We start from the raw sequence: 21811 nt of genomic DNA, 5'->3' as shown, positions 1-21811 counted from the left end.
TATTGGCAAGAGGAACCAAATGGAAATAATAAGAAGGATGCACAAAATGCACCCTAAGATTGTCTATAATGGTCAGTGTTTTAAGGTCTATAAAGCTTTATGCCTCCAGTGCTCACCCAAACACTGGATGGCAAAGAGGTCCACATCTATGTTCCGCATCCAGGTTAAACTTATTGGCAAACCAATGGTGCTTGTGCAGAATCCAGTTCAGGTCGCCAGCTGCAAAAATGCACAGCAAGCACATGAGGACCCCACTGCAGTGTGGGTAGGGAGCACCCTCAGAAACATCACCATCAAGTTACTGCCATTTGACCCACCTAGCAACTGCATGCATGTCAGACAAGTTGTACTTATGGCTTAAGGAAAGTGAGCTGAAGACTTCAAGGACCCTTTAGATAGGGCCCAGAGATACGCATCAGGGCTGTATGTGTCTTGCACCCACTCCATAAAGGTTTTGATTTTTTTCATTCTCTGATACATATCCTACATACTCCCTACTGACCACAAAACAGGCACTGCCTGAAACAAGAGCTGTGTCAAGTGGAGGATGCATTTTGACAGTTACTGTGTTTGCCAGCTTTCCATTAACAACTACATACCTCTTTTTCCACCTTTTTTTTTTTATTGAATGGCATCCTCTCAGTTGCTTTCACCCATTAACAACTGACTATTATCTTTAGCACATTTTAAACAGATGCTCTTTTATACCTCTGTGAAAGCTGTCGAGTCAAAATGGAGTCACTCGTGCCACACTCTAAAGAAAAACAGTTGGGAGGTCATATAAAAGGGGCCCTCACACACACATGCCTATTATAAAAACTAGTACAAAGACCCTGAGCACCTCTGTCTTGCACAAAGGCCAGCACGATTCTTAAACAAATAATATTTCTGTGAGGAGGTCTGACCACCAATTGCCAGTCAAGCCTGGACTGATGTTACCCTGTTATTGGTTCTTATAACCAAGGATAATTATTTCAAAACAACTTTATGTAACCTTCCTCACTTTGCCTTTCAAAACTGTCATGTTCCTATGCTTTCTAAGTATGGCTCATATTCCTGGATTGCTATCTGCAATTCATTCCTGAATAAATCCTTTTCTTTTTGGAGAGCTATTGTCTTTGTCGTTATTTAGGTTAACACCTCTCATTGGGTTGGGACTGGATTTATTATAAGTGATACAACATAGAAAATATTAAAATTTTCTATAGTTTCCTATTCACTTAACTGTGGGAGGCTTTGAGTCAAAAGAGCAACACGTTATCCCTTATTTGGTCAGTTATCAATGATTTTTGTCTATAATGAAAAATTACGGAAACTAAAAGAAGAACCAAAGAGCCATAGTAAGCATTCAATAGTGTTCTCCATCAATGTCTACTAGTTTTATCAGTTGTTAGCTATTATATTCACAGTCTTGCCTTCAAGATCCACCACTGACCTTTCATAATGGAGCAGGAGCTTGAAGGATGTCTAAATCTTGTGCCCATGCTGCAGCCTTGGCAGACCAAAGCCCTGTACAAGCTAAAGTTTGCATCAAACAGAAATCACTAATCAGCAGGGGAAGATGGCTAGCAGAGGGAGAAGGGAGCAGATACTGAGAGTGAAGCAAAAAATTCTTGAGTTGCCCACGGGATCAGTGAAGTAACTGATCTCCAGAGCTGCCTTGGTTTCTGACATTTCAGTTTCAATTCATGTGTTTCTTTACAACAGTCGTCTATTTTCTTGCATTAACTTAAATGACATTTTATTCCTTGTAATGAAGAGAATCTAAGTGAAATTCAGAGACATAGCTGTAATTACCTGGTTCTTTCTCATAGACCACATGATCATTAGGTGAATGGATCACAGGGGGCACTGCATTTTTTGGAGAGCCTGTGGTAGAGGAAATAAAAAAAGGGAGACGATGTTAAATCATGTAGCCTTATTAAAAATTCTGCTCTTCTCTGAACCTTGCCTAACTTCCTGGCATAGTTTGTCAGTTGCTTTAGAGAAGGCCTATAGTCCAAGATATACTCAATTACTGCACTTCATTCACTTAAAACAAGCAAAGCATAAAATAAAGGAAACACAGATTTGATGTCTGCTCCCAGTTCCTGACATGGGCTCCTAAATCCCTTGTGATTTCCTGTGTGATAGAGGTAATAGGAGCATCTTTTGTTTTAATATTGTTCTAGTCCCAAATTCCTAACACAAGAGCTTCTAAGACCTTTGGAATCTCTGGAGTAACGAGTGGATTTTATATGCTAATGAAATGATTGGTGGCTAGGGTTCCTATATAGCTTCTGGATGAGTGCTAGTAGCCAGAAAGACCATAGATGATTAATACAGTCTCCAGCCTCTCACCCATCCCTGGAAGTTTGGGAGTGTGGCTGAAATTTCCAGTCCTTTTACTCAATAATGCCTGTGTGATGGAACTTCCATAAAAACCCGAAACAATGAGGTTCGGAGGGCTTCTGGGTTGGTAAGGACATCCACAAGCTGAGAGGGTGGAGCTCTGAACTCAGGACCCTTCCAGAACTCCCCCTATGTGTCTCTTCAGCTGGATGTTCATTTGAATCCTTTATAATATTTTCTATAATAACCAAGTAAGGGTAAGTAAAAGGTTTTCCTGAGTTTTGTGAGCAGTTACACCAAATCACAGAACCTGAGGAAGAAGTAGTAGGAATCTTAAGCTTGTAGCCAACTCAGGCAGAGTTGTGGGTAACGCGGGAACCTATTGCTTGTGATTTGAATCTGAAGTAGGGGGTGGGGCAGTCTTTTAGGAAGGAGTCCTTCACCTGTAAGGTCGGTGCTAACTCTGGATAACTGGTGTCAAATTGAATTAAACTGTAGGACACGCAGTTAATGTCCTCAGAAAAGGTGAGAATTACTTTGTATAGAAAAGCCACACATTTAGTGACAAAAGTGTTTTGAGCGTAGAAAAAAATAGTTTTCGCTTTACAAAGAAACAAATAAAACATACTAAATACCCTCCATGCTTAAGGTTGGATTGCTTAACAAAGCTTTCCAAAGCTTACATGAGATGGATGTCTTATGTTGCATAATACCTCATTGCTTTTATGCCTTACTCAGTTGTTTCTTCTCTCTGTATTTCTTCACAACATTACCGAAAGTGTCTAGTATGGAAGCTGGTTAAATAAGTATTACATTAATGAGTAAACAAATGGAAAATTCACAGTCATGATGTTAAGGCCGGTACATTAGTCTACTTGATGACTAGCTATCAGTTGAATGTTTGTTTATGAGATTGCTGCTCTTTATAATATTCAATACTCCTAATTTTTAAAAAATAATATATTGAATAGAGTTTTTAGTGTTGTCTTCAAAAGTATGAGCTCCAAAGATTTAATAACCAAGTTCGAATCCTGATTTGGCCATATATTAACCATATAAATATGCAAAAGCAAAGTTACTTGGTTTTCCTAATTTTTGAAAAGCGAATTTTTCATAACTCTAAAATGAGGATAATTAAAATTCATATCACAGTTTCATTATGCGAAATAAACTAAGTAATATATATTAAGGATAGGCTACTGGCATATAATAAATACTCAATACTTTGCAGCTATAAAACAACAAATTTGTATTGCTTGAAAGTTGAGAAAGAAGCCCCCAGTGCCCAGACCCGTCTGTGAATTTTTAAATCTGTTAATCAGAGTGACCAAGTATGCTTATTCCCAACTTCCCCAAAATGCATACTTTTAAGTACATATATTGGAAACTGCTAAGATGAATATAAGGTTACATTATTCATTTGACTTCTAAAATTTAGTCTGTTTTTTTCTTACGAATTAATCCCCAACTCAGCATTATTTAGCAAGTAAGCAGAAAAAGAAGTGATTACAACATTGTTTGAATACTATTTGCACTATATGAAAGCCTGTTTGTTGCTAACTTATACTAAATCATGTCAGACCAGTAGAAAAAGCCCGGAGCAGAGACCTGGGATTTAGGATTACTTCTTCAAGTAACTTACTGAGTGTCTCTAAACAGGTTACTTCCTGTCAGTGAGCCTAATGTTTCCATCTATTAAAAGATGGGGTATGACAAAATAATACCCAGAGATGCTATCTTTTTTAATACAGTGGACACAGTGGTATTTAGGGGTCATCCCCAAAAGCCATATATCCTGACACTACTTCTCTATTTCTGGGTTTGCTAGGAGTTTGTCAACTGTCTAAGAATTGCCCTTTCCACTTTCCTAGTTTCTCACCCCCTATTCTCTTAGTGCAAAATAATGGTTGAACATTATTGCCAGCAAATACCTTCAGCAATAGCTACAGCAGTTTCAGTATATAGAAAAATAGAGTTTACTTAATCCAAGTAAAACATTCTTTCGACAAAAGTGTTGCACTGAGTCTCTACTGCTTGCCTGAAACTGCATTAATACAATATGAATATTTTTTTTAATATTCTCAATCAATTGCAGTTCCAGAGCACAGATAAAGACACAGACCTTGTTCAAAGTCATGTTTCTAATAAGTGGCAGTGACAGAATTTGAACGCAGATCTGTCTGGTGCTCCTTTCCCTCCCCAAACTACCTTTACTTCATTCGTTTATTCACATATTCATTCAGTTGACCAACAGTTATTGAATGCTTACGATGTGCATGGAATTGTTGAAGGCTCTAGAGACAGTACTGTAAACAAAAAACATGAATCTCTTTTCTTATACAATTTACATGCTAGTGTGTAATAAACTATTAAAAACCATAACAAGATTATCACATGCTTGTTGTGTGTACTGGACACTAATCATGCTTACCTACTACCTTTACAGTCAGAGTCCTGGTGAGATGAAACGTACGTCCATTTTCTGGATATGTAACAACACATGTGTAATTTCCATTATTTGAAATTAAGGCAATGAGGAAACTCAAGTTCATACCTTCGGGTATTACATTATTAAAATTCTGTATTTTATAACAGCCCTAGAAAAAGTAAAAAAAAAAAAAAGTTTACTTTTTAGATACATGCATAGAAAATATACAAACACATGCACACTCACATCTAATTTTGCACAGAACACCGAAATATTCATGCTGCAGTTTTTATAAAACTATTTTGGTCAAGTATTTGACAAGATTTCTGCAAAGAATAAATGAAACACCTGTCATTATCTTTTCTGATCATGAGAAATTAAAATTCTAAACTAAGATGTGACTTCAAAAACACAGGCTTCCTGTCTCAGGATCAAATTCTGGGCATCCTATGTTGATAGTAAAGCAAAGTTACAGTTTTGAAATAATGACTAAGGAAACTTGAGCAACTGCAAGACCTGCTATTTAGAAAGCAATTCTTTTTCTTTTTATAATATTTCTTCACTGATTATATTAATTTGGGAATCTAGTCACTCCGTCTGATGATCTAGGCCCCAATTTAGATGTCTGATTGGCATTTTTAATCACCCTGTTGTCTCCCTGTATCAGATATTTCCAAACTGTTTTGTATTTTTCTTTTATTTTACCACTTTTTTTTTTTTTTTTTTTTGAGATAAGGTCTCGTCAGTCTGTGACCCAGGCTGGAGTGCAGTGGCGTGATCTCAGCTCACTGCAACTTCTGTCTTCTGGGTTCAAGCAATTCTCCTGCCTCAGTCTCCTGAGTAGCTGGGACTACAGGTGCGCGCCACCATGCCTGGCTAATTTTTGTAATTTTGGTAGAGATGGGGTTACATCATGCTGTCCAGGCTGGTCTTGAACTCCTGACCTCGTGATCTGCCTGCCTGGGCCTCCCAAAGTGCTAGGATTACAGGCATGAGCCACCAACTTTATCTCATTTTTATAACTGAGTATCACAGATTTCAGAAACTAAAAATAAAATATCTGCATGGGCCTGATCAAGATCTAGGAATGTATTTCTGCTCCTAATTCACATTTGCATGTAACTGTTGACATTTAAAATTGAGAAACTGAACTATCTCAGTCAACAACTATCTCATTCAACATATCTAGAATCCTGTTTCAAATTCTCAGTCTCACTATTTGGCTAAATTATTACTTTTTGCCATTTTTGAGAAAAAAAAATCAATACACTATCTGTGACAAAAATATATGTTGAACATTTACTTTTAGAAAAGCTTTTGTTTTTCTTTTAAATATCAATAAGTCACCTATGACAAAAAGATTAGGTTATCTCTAAGGCTTTTTACATCTTTAAATTTCTGGGAGTCTACTACTAGCTTGTAACTTCAATTTTTTTTATTCACATATTTCATCTTTAATGTTTGTATGATTAAGGTTTTCTTCAATTCCTGGAGCATGTATTTTGAAATATGACAGTTATATTGAGGCACATTTTGTAATGCTTTGTCACAGGAAATGTGTATTTTAAGAACAGCATTGAACCTCCATTTCATGGAAAAGATCATCAAGAGGAAGTTACTATAAGCTCGGGTAATGTATTTTTTTCAACGCAGCTTCTCCTGTAAGATAAGCAATATTTGTAGACACTTGTCACATCAGCAAACAATTTCAATATCCTTAGGTTATCACAAAGGATAAGGTCTCAAAGGCCTGTATTCTTATAAGTTTATGTCAGATTTGGTTTGAATTGAGTTTACAGTATCAATAGAACTATTTTATTTTTGTAGTACTTTTCATTTAAACAGTTCAAAGGTATTTTCCCCTCGTTTGTTAGCTTAGCTATTCTGAAATTCCTGTGAAGTAGACAGATCAGACTAAATACGCTGTAATTTTATAGATGGAAAAAATGAGACAGATATTCTAGATAACACAGTAGAGAGCTGAAATTCAGTTTTTCCAGAAAGCTGAATAACGGTCTTTCATTAGCTTCTTAGCTAAGAATGAACACCTCTCCTCAGCAGTGAGTTGAGGCTATAAAAAATTATACTGAGACATGCACTTAACATATATTCTGTCTCGTCTGATCCTTATTCCAAACATGTAAAGTTTGTAATGCTTTCACCTCCGTTTTATAGATGAATAAACAAGGCCTAGAAACATTAAGTAACTGTCAATGTCATACCACTAGACAGTGTTAAAGCTGGAATTTGAATTCAGATCTACTTGTTTCAAAGTCCTTGCTTTTAATTTCACCTGATACTGTCTCTTCATTCCATATAGTAGCCCTGAACCTGTGCCATCCCTGGAGCCAGCCTGAGTGAAAAGCGTGATGTGGCTCTATCACTTAAAACAGGCTAATTCCTGCAATCAGTGGTAAACTGAGGAAGCACACTTTTGAGGATGAGAAGTCAGTTATTTTTACTGAATTTGTCAACAGTATTTCCTCAAGAATGTGATGAAAGAAACTTTTTATAGCTGTTTCAAAGCTATTAGGCCTAAAACATTTTAGAAATAAAGGGAATATTTTACATTCTAATATGTGTGTGAGGGTAATTCAGGGCATTGTTACACTACAAATGTCTACTAACATTAATCTGCTGTGTGTCTGGTTAGCTCTCTCTTTCTTATCAGCGACTCTGTCGCTAGACCCTTCACAACACATGTACCTGAGACACATAGGATAATTTTAAACATAATAAACTGTTGAAAAAATAAAACCTGAAAATGTTATAATGATTTCACAACGGCTTATTTGGAATCCAGAAGAAAAAAAACATAAAAAAAGATTTAGATTCTCCAAGAATAGGAAACATGCTTTAAAATATAAGAAATGATTTAACCATCAGTGAATTTCCACAATGAAGCAAACACTTGTCTGACTAGAAGACAAACAATCCTAGTTGACCCATTAGTTCCTCATTCTGAATTCAAAAGAGAGAAGTTAAATAGAAGAGCGATTTTTCAACCACGCTATGGTTGCTGTGGCAACCGACCACAACATATAGGTAAAGAACAACACAAGAAATGACTTTGGGATCTTTCAACTGAAATGAATCATGTGGGGAGGGGAAGGGTGCGGTGGAGGAATGTCATGATGAAGTAAGAACAAGTGTTTCCATTCAAGAAACCAACAATGTGTAAACAACTGTGTGAAGGCACCAAAATGGAAATGATACAATTCTAACTTATAGTTATTCATGGTCTAATGGAGGATTGCAACAAACACAATAAAAGGCATTTAGGGGCATGGGAGTGTGAAATAAAAACAAAACAACTTAGAAAAACTTAATGAAGAAGAAAGATTTGGGCTGGTTCTTAAATGATAAGTAGAATATTAACATCTGTTGAGGAAGAAGGTAGACATGGGAAGTAGACACTTCAGGCACAGGAAAAAGTGTGAAGAACACATCCGTATTGTCTTAATTTTTTTCCCTCACTGTTAGTACTTAAACTACATTATTATAACATTCTGTTTTCATGCAGAGTTCCTCCTTCGGAAAATTAACTTGTATGAGGGCCAGTGGGGGGTAATAAGTTCCATATCTGCATGGTCGGAAACTTGCTGAATACTTGGTGTTTGGTAAATGCTTGACACATTAGTGTTGGCTGATCAAAGGTATGAATGAGAGGGCTCATCGAGTGTAAAAGTGCTCATGAGTATTTGGAACATAAGACATTGGATGGTGGGTTGTAGGATGGAAAGGGAAAGTAGACATAAAGATACAAATAGTTTAATTGAGATACAAGGTTTGAACTGTTAGTAGTATCTACTGAAGTTTTTGCATTCAAGATAAAGTTGGTATAAAACATATACTTTGCTATGAAGTCTTAGAAGAGTTAGATAAACTAGTCACTTCCAATTAACAGAACTAAGTCATTCAATGATTACACAACAAGTATTTACAAAGTCCCTCCTATGGGCCAGGCACCGGGTTAGGAGCTGGGTATACAATTGCCAGAAAAAAAAACACAAATGGCGCTTATTCTCTGGAATTTTACAGGGCAGGCGAATTCATTCAATTATTTAATCCATTTCTAAGTACAATATAGTTGGCTCAGTTTTATTCTGTGTGGTTGGTATTCAAGGGAAAGAGAAAGAGACAGGAAAAGAGTGGTCACTACTTAGTACAGAAAAAAGAGAAATAAAATCTCTAGAATAATAAAGACAAGATATGAATGAAGTGCTATCCAAGTACAGAGTAGGTGATTTATATAGCCTGAAGTGGCTTCAAGAGTTCATAGCTATTTGAATTTGGCTTTGTCTTTCAGTCACGAATCTTGAGTCCTCAGAGGCCCTAAACCTTATATCAAATGTTATCTGTATATGCATATATGTACACATACAGAATTATATGTGTATAGCTCTGAAAGAAAATATGATACATACTCTCTCACACTAAAGGTTGAAAATCCAATCACTATATAGGAAGTGTAGGGAAAGAAAAGAGATAAAGAACCAATCTAAATTGTCAAATCAAATAGGAGCAGGCATTTAAAAAATAAGGCCTACTACACAGACCTTGAACTAACTTCTCAACAATATCCCTATGCCAACAAGAAGGCCAAGCCTGGCAAGTTTTCAGAAATGTTCTTTCCTGATAGCACTTAGTCTGGAAAAGCAAATATTTTCCAATTTTCCAAGAGATAGTTATAAAAAATGTTTCATCGATTCTGATTAATTTCACAATAAAAATGAAAAGTGGAGGTAATATATCAATTTTAATAATCAGTATGGGTACAAGGAAAACTAGCTTTGTGGAAAGTTACATCCAGAATGATATCTATTCTGATAAATAGCAGGTGAGAGTATTTCAGCAGCTATCATAAATGTAATCTACAAAACACCCAATGAAATGGTTCCTTTGATCCTCGGTGAGAAAATTGTCTATGATTTTATAAGCATCTCTAAAAGATGAAGTTTTAAATATCAAACTGTAAGGAAGAGAATTAATACAGTAATATGAAAGTTAGGATGGCTTGCCAAAGACTCTAAATTAATCTCATTAGTAACAAAAGCAACAACAAAAGGATTGCATTACCTGTGTCTTTACTTCTATATGTTTGGAGGTTCCCATGTGAATAAACAGGCAGTCTCTCATTTATACACATAGTATATTTCAGAATTTCTTTTATAAGCCAGCCTTTGAAATTCTGTAAATCACTTACAAACTATAGTTTGCTTTCCAGACTAGTTGCAAAACCTGGCTTATTCAACAAATATTTGCTGAACATCAGTTTAACTCACGGGAGTTAAACTAGAATACCTAATGTTGAATTAGGGAATTGTGAATTCTGGGTCCTAAATTAACTAAACTCTGCCATGCAGAAAAAAAAAGAGGAGAAAGAGAAAGCATGTGGAGGAGGACAACCAAATCCTACCCCATTTCTTCAGCAATTCTGAAATGTAAACATTTGGTTTTCTGTTTCCTGTAATCTCAGTTTGTCTGAGACGCCTCTGATTTCTCAGGGCCCTCTATCCACAGGTTCACCTATGTCCCACAGTCCAGTCCACACCCCGGTATGTATTCAAAAATCACCCTGCCCTTCCAAAATGTCCTAAGCTCCAAAAGTAAAGGCTGGACCACCCTCCTTACATCAGTTCTAGAAAGTACAGTTTTTGTAATCACACAGAACTGGCCTGAAATCCCAGACTCTCCCATTAGTAGCTGCATTGTTTTGAGTAAATGATATATGAAAATGTAAAAGTGTGGTTTCCTGATACATTACATAGGGTAAAATCTTAGCTCCTAGTTCTGTGGCCTTGGAAATATTTCTCAACCACGCTATACCTTGGTTCCTCAACTATAACATGGGGAAAACATGACAGCCTATTTCATAGGGATGTTGACAGAATTAAGTAAAATCAAGCATTTGGAACAATACGTGTGTTCAGTAAATGTTAGCTGTTATTGTTTGTCTCTCTGAATCACCATTTCCTAACCTGTCAAAATATGGTATCTCCCTTGCAGAGCTGGTGTTACATATGAACATAAAGCACACAGCACGCTGCCGTGTGATTACTGAAATGTAAGAAATATTAGTTTCCTCTTTTTTTCTTAAGATTAGCAGCTTTCATCTTTCAGATAACAGGAAAGCAAATTTCCTGAAACTTATTATTATGGATCCATCTTTTAATCCTCATAGACTTATTTGCATTACTAAAAGAGAACATCTTTACCATGTCTCTTTTAGTAATGCAAATAAGTCTACGAGGATTAAAAGATAGATCCATAGAGGTAGGAACCAACAGATGTAGGAACCTCTGTTGGTAACAACTAAAAAAGAATTGCTGAAGAAGGGCCAAGACATCTGGGTAGATGCTTGGGGATGATTGTAAAAGGCAGAAAATAGAAGGCAAAGTTAGCACTGCTGTACAGAGACAGGAGGATGCAGTGACCAAGAACCTTTGTTTTGTTTCCAAGATGGCAGAAGTCTTAGGATTAAAGGTGTCAGTTGATTACCCAAAGGTAGAGGACCAGGAAGCAATATATCAGAAATTATTAGCAATCTTCTTAATCAAATGAGAGAAAACATGACTGGTTGTTGTCTTTTTTTTTTTTTTTTTGAAATGGAGTCTCCCTCCATTGCCCAGGCTGGAGTGCAGTGGCATGATCTCGGCTCACTGCAACCTCCACCTCGTAGGTTCAAGCTATTCTCCTGCCTCAGCCTCCCAAGTAGCTGGGACTACAGGTGTGCGCCACCACGCCCAGCTAGTTTTTGTATTTTTAGTAGAGATGGGGTTTCACCATATTGGCCATGTTGTTTGTCTTTTTCAGTCACCTGCACATGGTTGGATATTGGCCATGGTAATTGTTTCACAGCTGTGACTTTTTCTGTCTCCTTCTCAGAATTTATGTCTCCATTTACCCATGAATAGTATCTGCAGAGTATGGCATTAGCTCAGTTCTCTTCTCACTTTATTTAGTCTTCTTAAGTGCTTCAACTATCACATGAATGCACCCAATTCTCTGTCTTTAGCTCTGATTTTTCTCCTAAGCTCCAGACTCATAATCATGTAACCACTACCTGCTAGTCACTGCCACCCGCCAGCTAGATGTCTCACAGACATCAGCAACTAACTTAACATGGCATTACCTAACCCATTACTTACTCCCTGAACCTGCTTCTCCTCTGTTACTTCATACCTTGGTTAATAGCACCATGTCATCCTTTCATGAAAACCAGAAATCTGGAAATCATTGGAGATGCAGAGTAAGACATTACATAGCTTTGCCCTCAAGAAATATGCTGTCTTCTAGGATACATATCTCTCTCTCCTTAAAACCAACAGTAATTTCTCCTTGTCACTCTTATGAAACTTAGAAGTTTACATTTTGATAAGAGTAGAAATTCTTCATATTTACAAACTTATTTGTATTAAATTATGAGGTCATTTGGGACTACACAGCTCTGGGCATATATTTTATTCATTATGGTGTTCCCTCAACCCCCTGGCATACTGCATTGATCACAGTTAATCTTCAGCTAGTATACAGATATTCCTCAACTTATGATGAAAGTTACATACCAATAAACCTATCATAAGTCAAAAATATGGTTAAGTCAAAAATGCATTTAATGCTCACAACACAGTAGACGGTCCCCAACTTATGATGGTTTTATTTATGATTTTTCGACTTTATGATAATGTGAAAGTGATAAAAATTCAGTAGAAACCATAGCCCTATGATAAATCATAAGAAGCTACTTGACATACCATGAGGTTTTATCCCAATAAACCCATCATCAAGTTGAAAAATCTTAAGTCAAACCCACTGTAAATCGAGGACTATCTGTAGTCATGAGTGAATGACTAAAAAAAAAAGAAGTGAAAAATAATATTGAAATGGGTATAAATAAACAGGAATGCATGAGAGAAATATGATTTCCAGCTGGAAGGAATAAGGAACAATTAATAAAGGTGGTACAATTTGGTCTGTTCTAAAGGGAGAACATTCGAGGCAGAGGAAATGCATGAGGAAAAAGGAGAGGAGAAAACGGCAGGAATCAAACTAAAAAATCAAATAAGGTTCGAGATTAAAACCTAGATTGCAGGGTAAACAAACTTTTTTTTTTTAACTGGAAGGCATATTACACTTATTGGTGTAAAACTGTTAATATTATTTTTAACCATCTTTTAGGTTTTTTACTATGAAAAATTATAATCAGAGAGAGGACAACGAGCTCCTGTATCTTTACTAGCCTCAACAAGTATTAATTGAGACTATTTCTGATTTCATGTACAGCTACTCACTGCACCCCAAGATTATTTTGAGGCAAATCACAGATATCATGTAATTTTATTTCTAAACAATATTTGAGTATCTCCAAAAAAGAAGACTCCTTCTGCAAGCATAACTACAGTACCATTATCAAGTTTAAAAAGTAATAATTTATTAGTAACATTAGTATTACATGTTCAAAATTCCCTGATCTTTTCATAATTTGCTTTATAGTTTTTTTAAAATGAAAAAGATCCAACTAAAGTTGATTCATTGCAATTGGTTGTTAAATCTTTTAAATCAGTCTCTGTATCACTTTCTCTTCCTCACTCCTTTTCTACCTTCCTTCTCTCCCTCCCTCCATCCCTCTTAGTCATTTTATTGTAAAATAAAGCACATACAAAAAAAACATGCAAAACTCATCTAAGAGTTAATGAGTTATTATAAAGCAAAGGCCTTTGTAACCATCAGTCAGGTCCAGGAACTTTGCCAGTCCCTCTTGAAGGCCTTCTTCACAGCCCATGTCAATCACACCTCCTTTACTACCCTCCAAAGTAGTCACTATCTATACTTTTGTAGTCAAATCACTTCCTTGTTTCTATTTATATACTTTTCACCTATATATGCAGGCTTAGATTCTACAGTGCTATCTACTTTTTAAATGTTTTATATGTTTCTTTTTTTTTTTTTTGGCTTAAACAACAGAAATTTATTGTCTCACAGTTCTGGTGTCCAGAAGTCAGAGATCAAGGTGTTAATAGAGTTCATTCCTTCTGAGACTGTGAGGAAGATTCTGTTCCATGCATCTTCTCTTGCTTCTGGTGGTTTGCTGGCAATCTTTGACTTTCATTGGCATGTCAAGGCATCACTCAGATCTCTGCCTTCATCTTCACACAGCATTCTCCCTTTGTGTATGTCTCTATATCCAAATTTCCTCTTTTCATTAAGACACAGGTTATGTTGGATTAGGAGCCCACCCTACTCCATTATAATCTTATCTTAACTCATTACATCTGTGATAAACTTATTTCCAAATAAGATTACACTCTAATATATTAAGGGTTAGGACTTCAACATATGAATTTTGGGAAGATACAATCAACTCATAAAAGGTTTGTCAGAAAAAAAGTGAGATGTATGTACAGCTTAATTACAAATCAAGTGTTCCATAAAGGAAGCTACTATCACTATTGTTATTGTTTGCTAAGCCTTCATTTGCTAAAGATTTATCTTTAACTAAGTAAGGGAGCTAGAAAAAAATTCCCTCCCATATACATCAACCATATTGTCTAGGTTTCCCAGGATGTGTTTAACAACCTAGCACCTGCCAATCCCCATGCACACACATATATGTTTCTTTTAATCTATACAGTCCCTCTTCATGACATTCCTTTTCTTACAATTTATCTTTTGAAAAACCCAGCACATCTGGCCCATAGAGTTTCACATAGTCTGGATTTTATTGATGATATATTCATGCTGCAGTTCAATATATTTCTATGTTATTTATATATCTCCTGCAAAATGACAGTGGGATCCAAAGGCTTAATCGGACTCAGGTTTAATTAATTTGGTAATATGAATCAATATGTAATATTTTCTTCTTTTATCAGAAGAAACATGTCTGATGGTTTTTCATCTTGTGATGTTAGCTGTCATTGATGCTTAGATGCCTAGATTTATTAATCTATTGAGAGTTGCAAGGTGAGGATAATTCTAATTGTATCATTAAATTTTCATCTGTTATTAGAAACACTTTACAAAACACACCTCTCTACAACACTTCATTACCCTACGTTACATGTCTTCTAGGAAAACCAGAATGAATACTTGATTATTCTCCTTTACGAGTTTTCAAGATAATAAACTGATTTCCTATCATCATCCAAATGTAACTCATTAAATTTTGTGACATGTCATTATAAACTTATAAATTTAAACAGACTTCATAGGATTTAAACCATTGCAATTAGGTTCAAATTATTTCGGTTAAAATTGTTCATCTTTGGCCAACAGAAGGCTCTTCAAGTTGACTCCCAAACTGTATCATTAACAACTTAAGCAGAGGCAGAATTCAAAATTTGTAGCTTTTGAAATTTACAACAAACTGTGTTTGTAGAATTTTTTGTTTCTCTCTGGAGTTCTGCCAACTTTTGCTGCTTATTTTTGAAGCATTGTTATTAAGCACACAAGCTTTTGTTATTTTTATGTTTCCCTGACAAAGTGATCATTTTATTATTGTGAAATGTCATCTTTATCTCTGGTAATCCTCACTGTCTACTTTATCTGATATTCTTACGGCCATTATGATTTTCTTACTGTATTTGTCATTTTTTTAATTTTAATTTTTTCTCCCTTTCACCTTCTATTAATCTTAAGGTATTATCTATTGTGTTTTTTATTCTGTGACCTTTCTCTTAAATTAACTTCATCTCTAAAATGATTTATTTTCTAAGTTTGTATGGAGTTACGTAATTATATATAATTTTTGGATGTTTCTAATTCTTATTCTTTCACATCTTGTATCATTTTAAAATGTTGTTTAGCTCACTTAGGAAATAGTAGTTTTTTCTGAATTTTAAAATATAAAAGGATTTTCTAACTTCACCAAGATATCTTTTCAAAACGATGGTGTCTTGGTCTTAAGATGTCCTGGTTTTGTTCTCCTGATCCATTTTTAACCAGTCCTTCTCTTTCCTTCCTATATATTGTCCTCATTCAGCTTACTTTTGATTCTACTCACAGTAGCTTCTCCTCAACGTGGCTGGTCATATTTCAGAGTTGTGAGGAACTGCAACTTTTCCCACCCCTTCAGAGCTTCTTATTATAGATCTCTTGTACCACCCCTTATTAGAGAGCAAAACCTCTCCCAATTTCAGCTCCTGTTCTTGCATTGGCTCATCACACTTTCCAGTGAGTACCTGTTGGCTCTTTTGGTGTTCTCCTGTTGTCAAGTCTGACAGACACCACATTACTTCCATCTGCTTCCTTCCCCACAAACACTGATCCCATATGGGCTTAGGCTGTTGGTGGCTTATCTCAGTTAACTTTATCAAAAGTGGTTCTTATGGATAACTTGTCACTGAGTTATGTTATAAATTCTGTCCGTGGGGTTTTGGCTTTGGTGTATGTGGAGACTTGAAGCGATACAAAAGCTATGTTGCTGCTACAAGCGCTACCTTCCAACACTTTTATATTTTGACGAAACATTTTCCAAATCCCTCGGATGTGGAAAAGACCATAGACGGACAGTGCTCACAAATGAGGGCAAAGAAAAAAACACACGTAAATAATAAAATGCAGTACTGATTTTAATTGAAATTCACCACAAGAATTAACAGCTTATGACTTCTCTAAGCAGGAACTAGAAGTGGGCAGCATTTCTTAAAATGTATTTCACATGAAGTTAACAGAAATAAGGTAGTTTTGGTGTTCTAGTTAGAATAATTTCAGAAATAGTGGCCTGAGACAAAGTACTGTGCACCACTTCCTTTAAAATGGTACAAAACGAAGATGTGCTGAAATACTTCCATAAAGCTATTATGGAAGAAATCAGATAATCTGAAGAGAAACACCTTTGCTTATAAATATAACTCAGCAAATAAGCATTATCATTTTATAAGCCATTAAAGAGAATAAAATGTAGTCTAATTTTCCTTACCATATACCAAGTGATGGTCGGTTTGACACTGGAAGGAAAATACCCATCTACATTTGGACAAGTGATCCTCTGAATGCCATATTCTATATACAGTTTATGCACTGGGAGTTTCATGGGGGAATTGAAACAGCTGTCTTTCTGAACAACTTCCAAGGGAAATGCAACTTTGCTGCAATATGTAGTGTTCCTGAAAAAAGAAATATACAATGAATGGGTAGTATTTGCATTTGATTTCATATAGCAACCACATTCAAATGAACTAAGTGAAGCCATGCTACACACTGAGACATCATTTATACATGTGAGTTCATGTAAGAGATAAAATGGTAGTGGAGGCATTTCCTACATGGATTGACATCATAGAATAAAAAAACAGGCACAATTAATTAACTACTATTAATATACTAAAGTATTTATACTTTCCGATGTTATCCTAAATGTGTGTTTGTCAGTGTATGTAAATAGTCATGTGTCACACGATGACATTTCAGTTAATGATGGATTACCTATGTGACGGTGGTTTCATAAAATTATAATAGAGCTCAAGAATTTCTATTGTTTATTGATGTAATCATCATTGTAATGTCATAGGGCGACATATTATTCACGTTTTTGGTGATGCTGGTATAAACAAACCTATGCATCATTAGACAAATAAAAGTGTATAGTAATGTCCCAGGCTTTCACATTCATTCACTGCTCACTCACCTACTCTCCCAGAACAACTTCCAGTCCTACAAGCTCTATTCATGATAAGTGCCCTACATAGGTGTACCATTTTTATCATCTTTTATATTGTATGTTAACTGTGTCTTTTCTATATTTAGATAGATTAGGTACACAAATCCTTACCACTGTGTTATAATTGCCTATAGCATTCAGTACCACAACCTGCTATACAGGTTGGTAGCCTAGGAGTAACAGACTATACCATACAGCCTAGGTGTATAGTAGGCTCTACCATCCAAGTTCATGTAACTACACTCTATGATGGTCATACAATGACAAAAATTGGCTAACAAATATTTCTCAGAACATATCCCCTGTTCTGTTGTTCAACATAGCAAAATATAACTGTGTATATATGTAACACTTAAAACATTCTCAATAATACTCAGTGCTGGTAAGGCAGAGGCATGAATGGCATATTTATGCAGGGTCAAATAATGGTATAAGCAACCTTTGGGAAAAACTATGTTTTCAGGATCATAAAACGCCTTTGTTTTTGCCCTAGCAATCCTATGTCCGGATATTTGTCACATGATAGAATGATAGAAAAGGAGGAATAGAGACAGCAAATAGTCTAAAATGCCCATCCAGAGCCGTATCAGCAAGGAAAACATTAAAATCAATAGAAGAAAATGTGACAAATGGAATATTATAAAGAAACCTGTGGTACAACCATTCCAAATTGTTGTGAGAACGTATACAAACAATCAGGCATGAAGGAAAAAAACAAACACATAACAATTCCTTAGGATGACTGGGGAATTGCATTGGTGCTATAATGTTCACACACGTTGTTCTGTCTGCCTGGAGGGCTTACTTCCCCCACCCCTCCATTTCACATGCAGGCCTTCTCTGTTATCTTTTCCCACCTCATATCTAAATTTGATCTGTCATTTATTGAGCACCTTGGACATTTCCTTGATGAAATTTGTTATAGTTCAAAATTAGATGGTTATGTTATAGATATGTACGCTTATCCTCTGTAAAATATAAGTCCCACAACACTATTTATGTTTTTTATTACATAAATTGCGTCTAGTACAGTGTCTTGACTTTCAGTTACTGCTAAATAAATATTTGTTATTAAATAAATGGAATGGATGTAAAACTTGTGTCTAAATGTAGAAAAACATGAAAAAGAACATACAATAATAAAAACAACTAATTTTTTAGGGTGATGGGATAATGAGTCTATGTCTAGCCATTTTTGTGACTTTTGTCCAAATAACATTTGGGAGACATCACATCACACATATTTGGCTTATTTGGTACCAAAATGACTTATGAATAAAGACTAAATATAGTGGAAGGGGTGGGGTATGCATTCTCAAAGAGGAGGGAGGGGTGTTAAAGATGACTTATGACAATACTCAGAAGGTGGCAAGGGGGAGTGGTAGGCGTGACCCCTACCTGCAAATAACAAAACATCTGCCATGTGGAAGACAGATTCTATAGGTGGAAGTTATAGGAGGTAAATTTAAGTTTAAGGATATATTTTCTGATTTTAAAAAATATGAAGGACGGTGGTTCGACCGACTTTTTTAGCTCCTAAAGTTGAACAGTATTGGGGTAAGAATATAAATAAAATACTGAAAGATGAAACTAACTTTATGGCCTTAAAGACATTCAGATCTATGGTTCTACATGTTTCAGTTTAAGGTCATTCTCAGATTAGACATTTCCTCAGTAAAACAGGAAACCTAGTAGTGCTCCTACCAGACAATTTCAATTCTAGATTTGCTTTAGGAACATGGAAGATAGAGAAGTAAACTGAAGAGGTGACAATCTGGAAGTTGATAAATAACATTAAAGGTACATGCAGATCTTAATAGTCATGCAGCCCTACTCCTATAATATAAAAGAAGATTAGAAAAGTTTGTGGAAGATCTACAGGCAAGTAGTAAGTAATTAAGGAAAAAGTAAAACTAATACTGAAGCACTAAGATACACGGTGGAGACCACAGTTAAACACAAAGCTCCTGATGACTTCTTCCCGTTGGGAAATGTTAACAGATGAACAGTTATCAAAGAAAAAAAGGAGCTCAACAAGCATGTACGCCATCTCTCTTCCTATGTGGACGTAGGTACCACAGCTCTCAGACATGGACAGGACTTGCCTAAGGTCACCAGCTAAGTAATGGCAGAGTGGAAGTGATGGCCGGGTTTCTCTGTCTTCTCCTAATGCTCTTTCCACTATAATCTGCTTTAACTTCTACCAAGTTGTATTAGAACATAAATAATGAGAACGTGAGTAGTTCAGGATCCTCAGAAACCCATATACCAGTCTAAAGTCCACTCCAATAAAATTCAAGTGTCCGATGAAAGCTTCAGAAGGACCTTCAGAGGCTACAGGGATCCCTCTTACCTGCAACCCCCAAGAACACAGTGATCCAAAGGGTTTTCTGTGATAGAAAAGAGATCTTTTTTCACATAATCATAACATAGCTTACATTTACCAAAGCACAGTCATAGTTTTCCATCAGGGAGTAGTTACTCTCCATGAGAGAAAAAACATTTGTGATTATTTATTGTTATGGACTGAATTGTGTCACCCCACCCCTATTTATTTGCTAAGGTCCTAATTCACAGTACATTAGAATGTGACTTTATTTGAAAACAGAACATTTAAAGACATAACTGAGCTCAAATGAGGTCATAAGGGGGGTCTCTAATCCCATATGACTAGCATCCTTATCAGAAGAAGAGATTAAGACACAAACACACAGAGGAAAGACCATGTAAAGACAAGGAGAGAAGATGGCCATATACAAGCCAAGGAGAGAGGCATCAAGAATGAAATCAATCCTGCCAACACCTTGATGTTGGACTTCTAGCCTCCAGAACTGTGAGAAGGTAATTTTGTTTGTTAAAGTCACCCACTCTGTGGTATTTCGTCATTGCAGTCCTAGCAAAGCAATACACCTGTTAAATAGCAGGAAGTCGTTAAAAGAAAAAATAATAACCCAGATGGGAGTTTAGAAAACAAAGCCAAGCCTGGCAGCTAAAAAGTGACTGTGAGTAAAATGTAACCAAATAATTAACCCTGAAAAGGGCTATTCTGTGGAGATGCCTCAGTTTTTAGAAGTTGGTTTTTTTTTGGTTTTTTTTTTGTTTGTTTGTTTTCCCAAAAACAACATTAATGCAGAAAAAAAAAGAGGAATACTGTAGAGTAAAATATAAAATCTACAAAACTTTCAAGGGAAAAAAAGTGGATTGGAAAGAAATTTTACAGTAATGGTAAATTGTTTGGATTATATCCTTAGATTGCCAGAGATACGGTATTCTCTTGCTTCTTAGGGGAAATTTGGTAGAAGTTTAAAAAGCATTGTCATACATACATGTCATGCCTCCCAAAAGAATATTTGGGAGAATATTATGACAGAGAAAATTCTAAGGAGGAAATCGTAACTGAAAAGGCAAACCTTGGGCAAATGGGAGAGGGGACTCCCAGTTCGCTCTAGGTCTTCTGATTTGGGGGCTAGATCTGCAGTGTCCAACAGAAATGATAATGCAAACCACATATGTAATGTTAGACATTTCAGTTGCCACACTCAAAAAGTAAAATAATATTTGGGAGGCATCACATCACACATATTTGGGAGGCATTGTGCATCACACAATGCACCTGAGTTTCTCTTCTGTGCCAAGTACTTTGAAAGACGCCAAGAAAAACAGATACAAATGGGCTCTATCCCCTGCCCTGTTCAATGTCTGGAGGAATGGATGTCTCCAGGTGAGGCATAAAGGCAGGCAGGAACTGGTGTCGTGAGAAGGGATTAATAACAAGGCTCCACTTTTAGACAACTTTGATATGTCTCAGGGTCTGGGAAGAAACTACCACTGGAGAACATTCTAAGGGCCACAGCCAATTTCTCTGCATACCTCCTTCAGCCCCCTTCAGCTAAGCTGCTGAGAATTACCTCACTAAACTCTATCTAAATGCTTCCGACTTCTTCCCAGCTTCCTAGCACATGGATCATCCGGACAAAAGCCCAGAAACTAAAGGGAAAAGAGAAAGCCACTGCCAAGAATCAGGCTACCTTAACATGCAGGTATAGTTGCCAGTGTCATTGAGGAGAGTGGGCCGGAACCACAGCACATCTTTCTCCTTACTAATGCGGTTCTCAGGGAGACGGAAGTTAATTGGCTCCTCAAGGTCCCGGTCCTGCCTAGTCCAATACCAGATCAGAGTAAGGCCAGCTGAATGGGCTGTGCTGTAGTTAAATTTCAAGAAGTGTTCAAAGAGTGGGCACTTGATGCGAGCTGGCTCATCTTCAAACACTTGGATTTGCCTCATGGTATCTAGTCCCCAGTCATCGCAGCGTTCTGGAATAATCAAAAAGAAAGAAAGGGCAGATGAGTCATTTTACAACAAAGGCCTCAAAAGAACACACCTTCTC

General features: G+C 36.3%; 1 protein-coding gene across 11 annotated transcripts in view; it reads right to left on the bottom strand.

Annotated features, from left to right (window-relative positions):
• Positions 1-21811, bottom strand: part of IL1RAP (interleukin 1 receptor accessory protein) — a 145833-nt gene that overhangs the window by 34390 nt on the left and 89632 nt on the right. For all 11 annotated transcript variants that reach the window (XM_054550254.2, XM_054550253.2, XM_024244027.3 and 8 more), the window contains 4 exon segments: positions 21452-21737; positions 16683-16869; positions 4763-4928; positions 1798-1869 (listed from right to left, as the gene is read on the bottom strand). In XM_054550254.2, coding sequence (XP_054406229.1) covers positions 1798-1869; positions 4763-4928; positions 16683-16869; positions 21452-21737 — 711 coding nt within the window.

This window comes from Pongo abelii, chromosome 2, assembly GCF_028885655.2.
Source record: "Pongo abelii isolate AG06213 chromosome 2, NHGRI_mPonAbe1-v2.0_pri, whole genome shotgun sequence".
Taxonomy (NCBI): Eukaryota; Metazoa; Chordata; class Mammalia; order Primates; family Hominidae; genus Pongo; species Pongo abelii.
The sequence above is the reverse complement of the archived record's forward strand: the minus strand, read 5'-3'. Positions and strand labels throughout refer to the sequence as shown.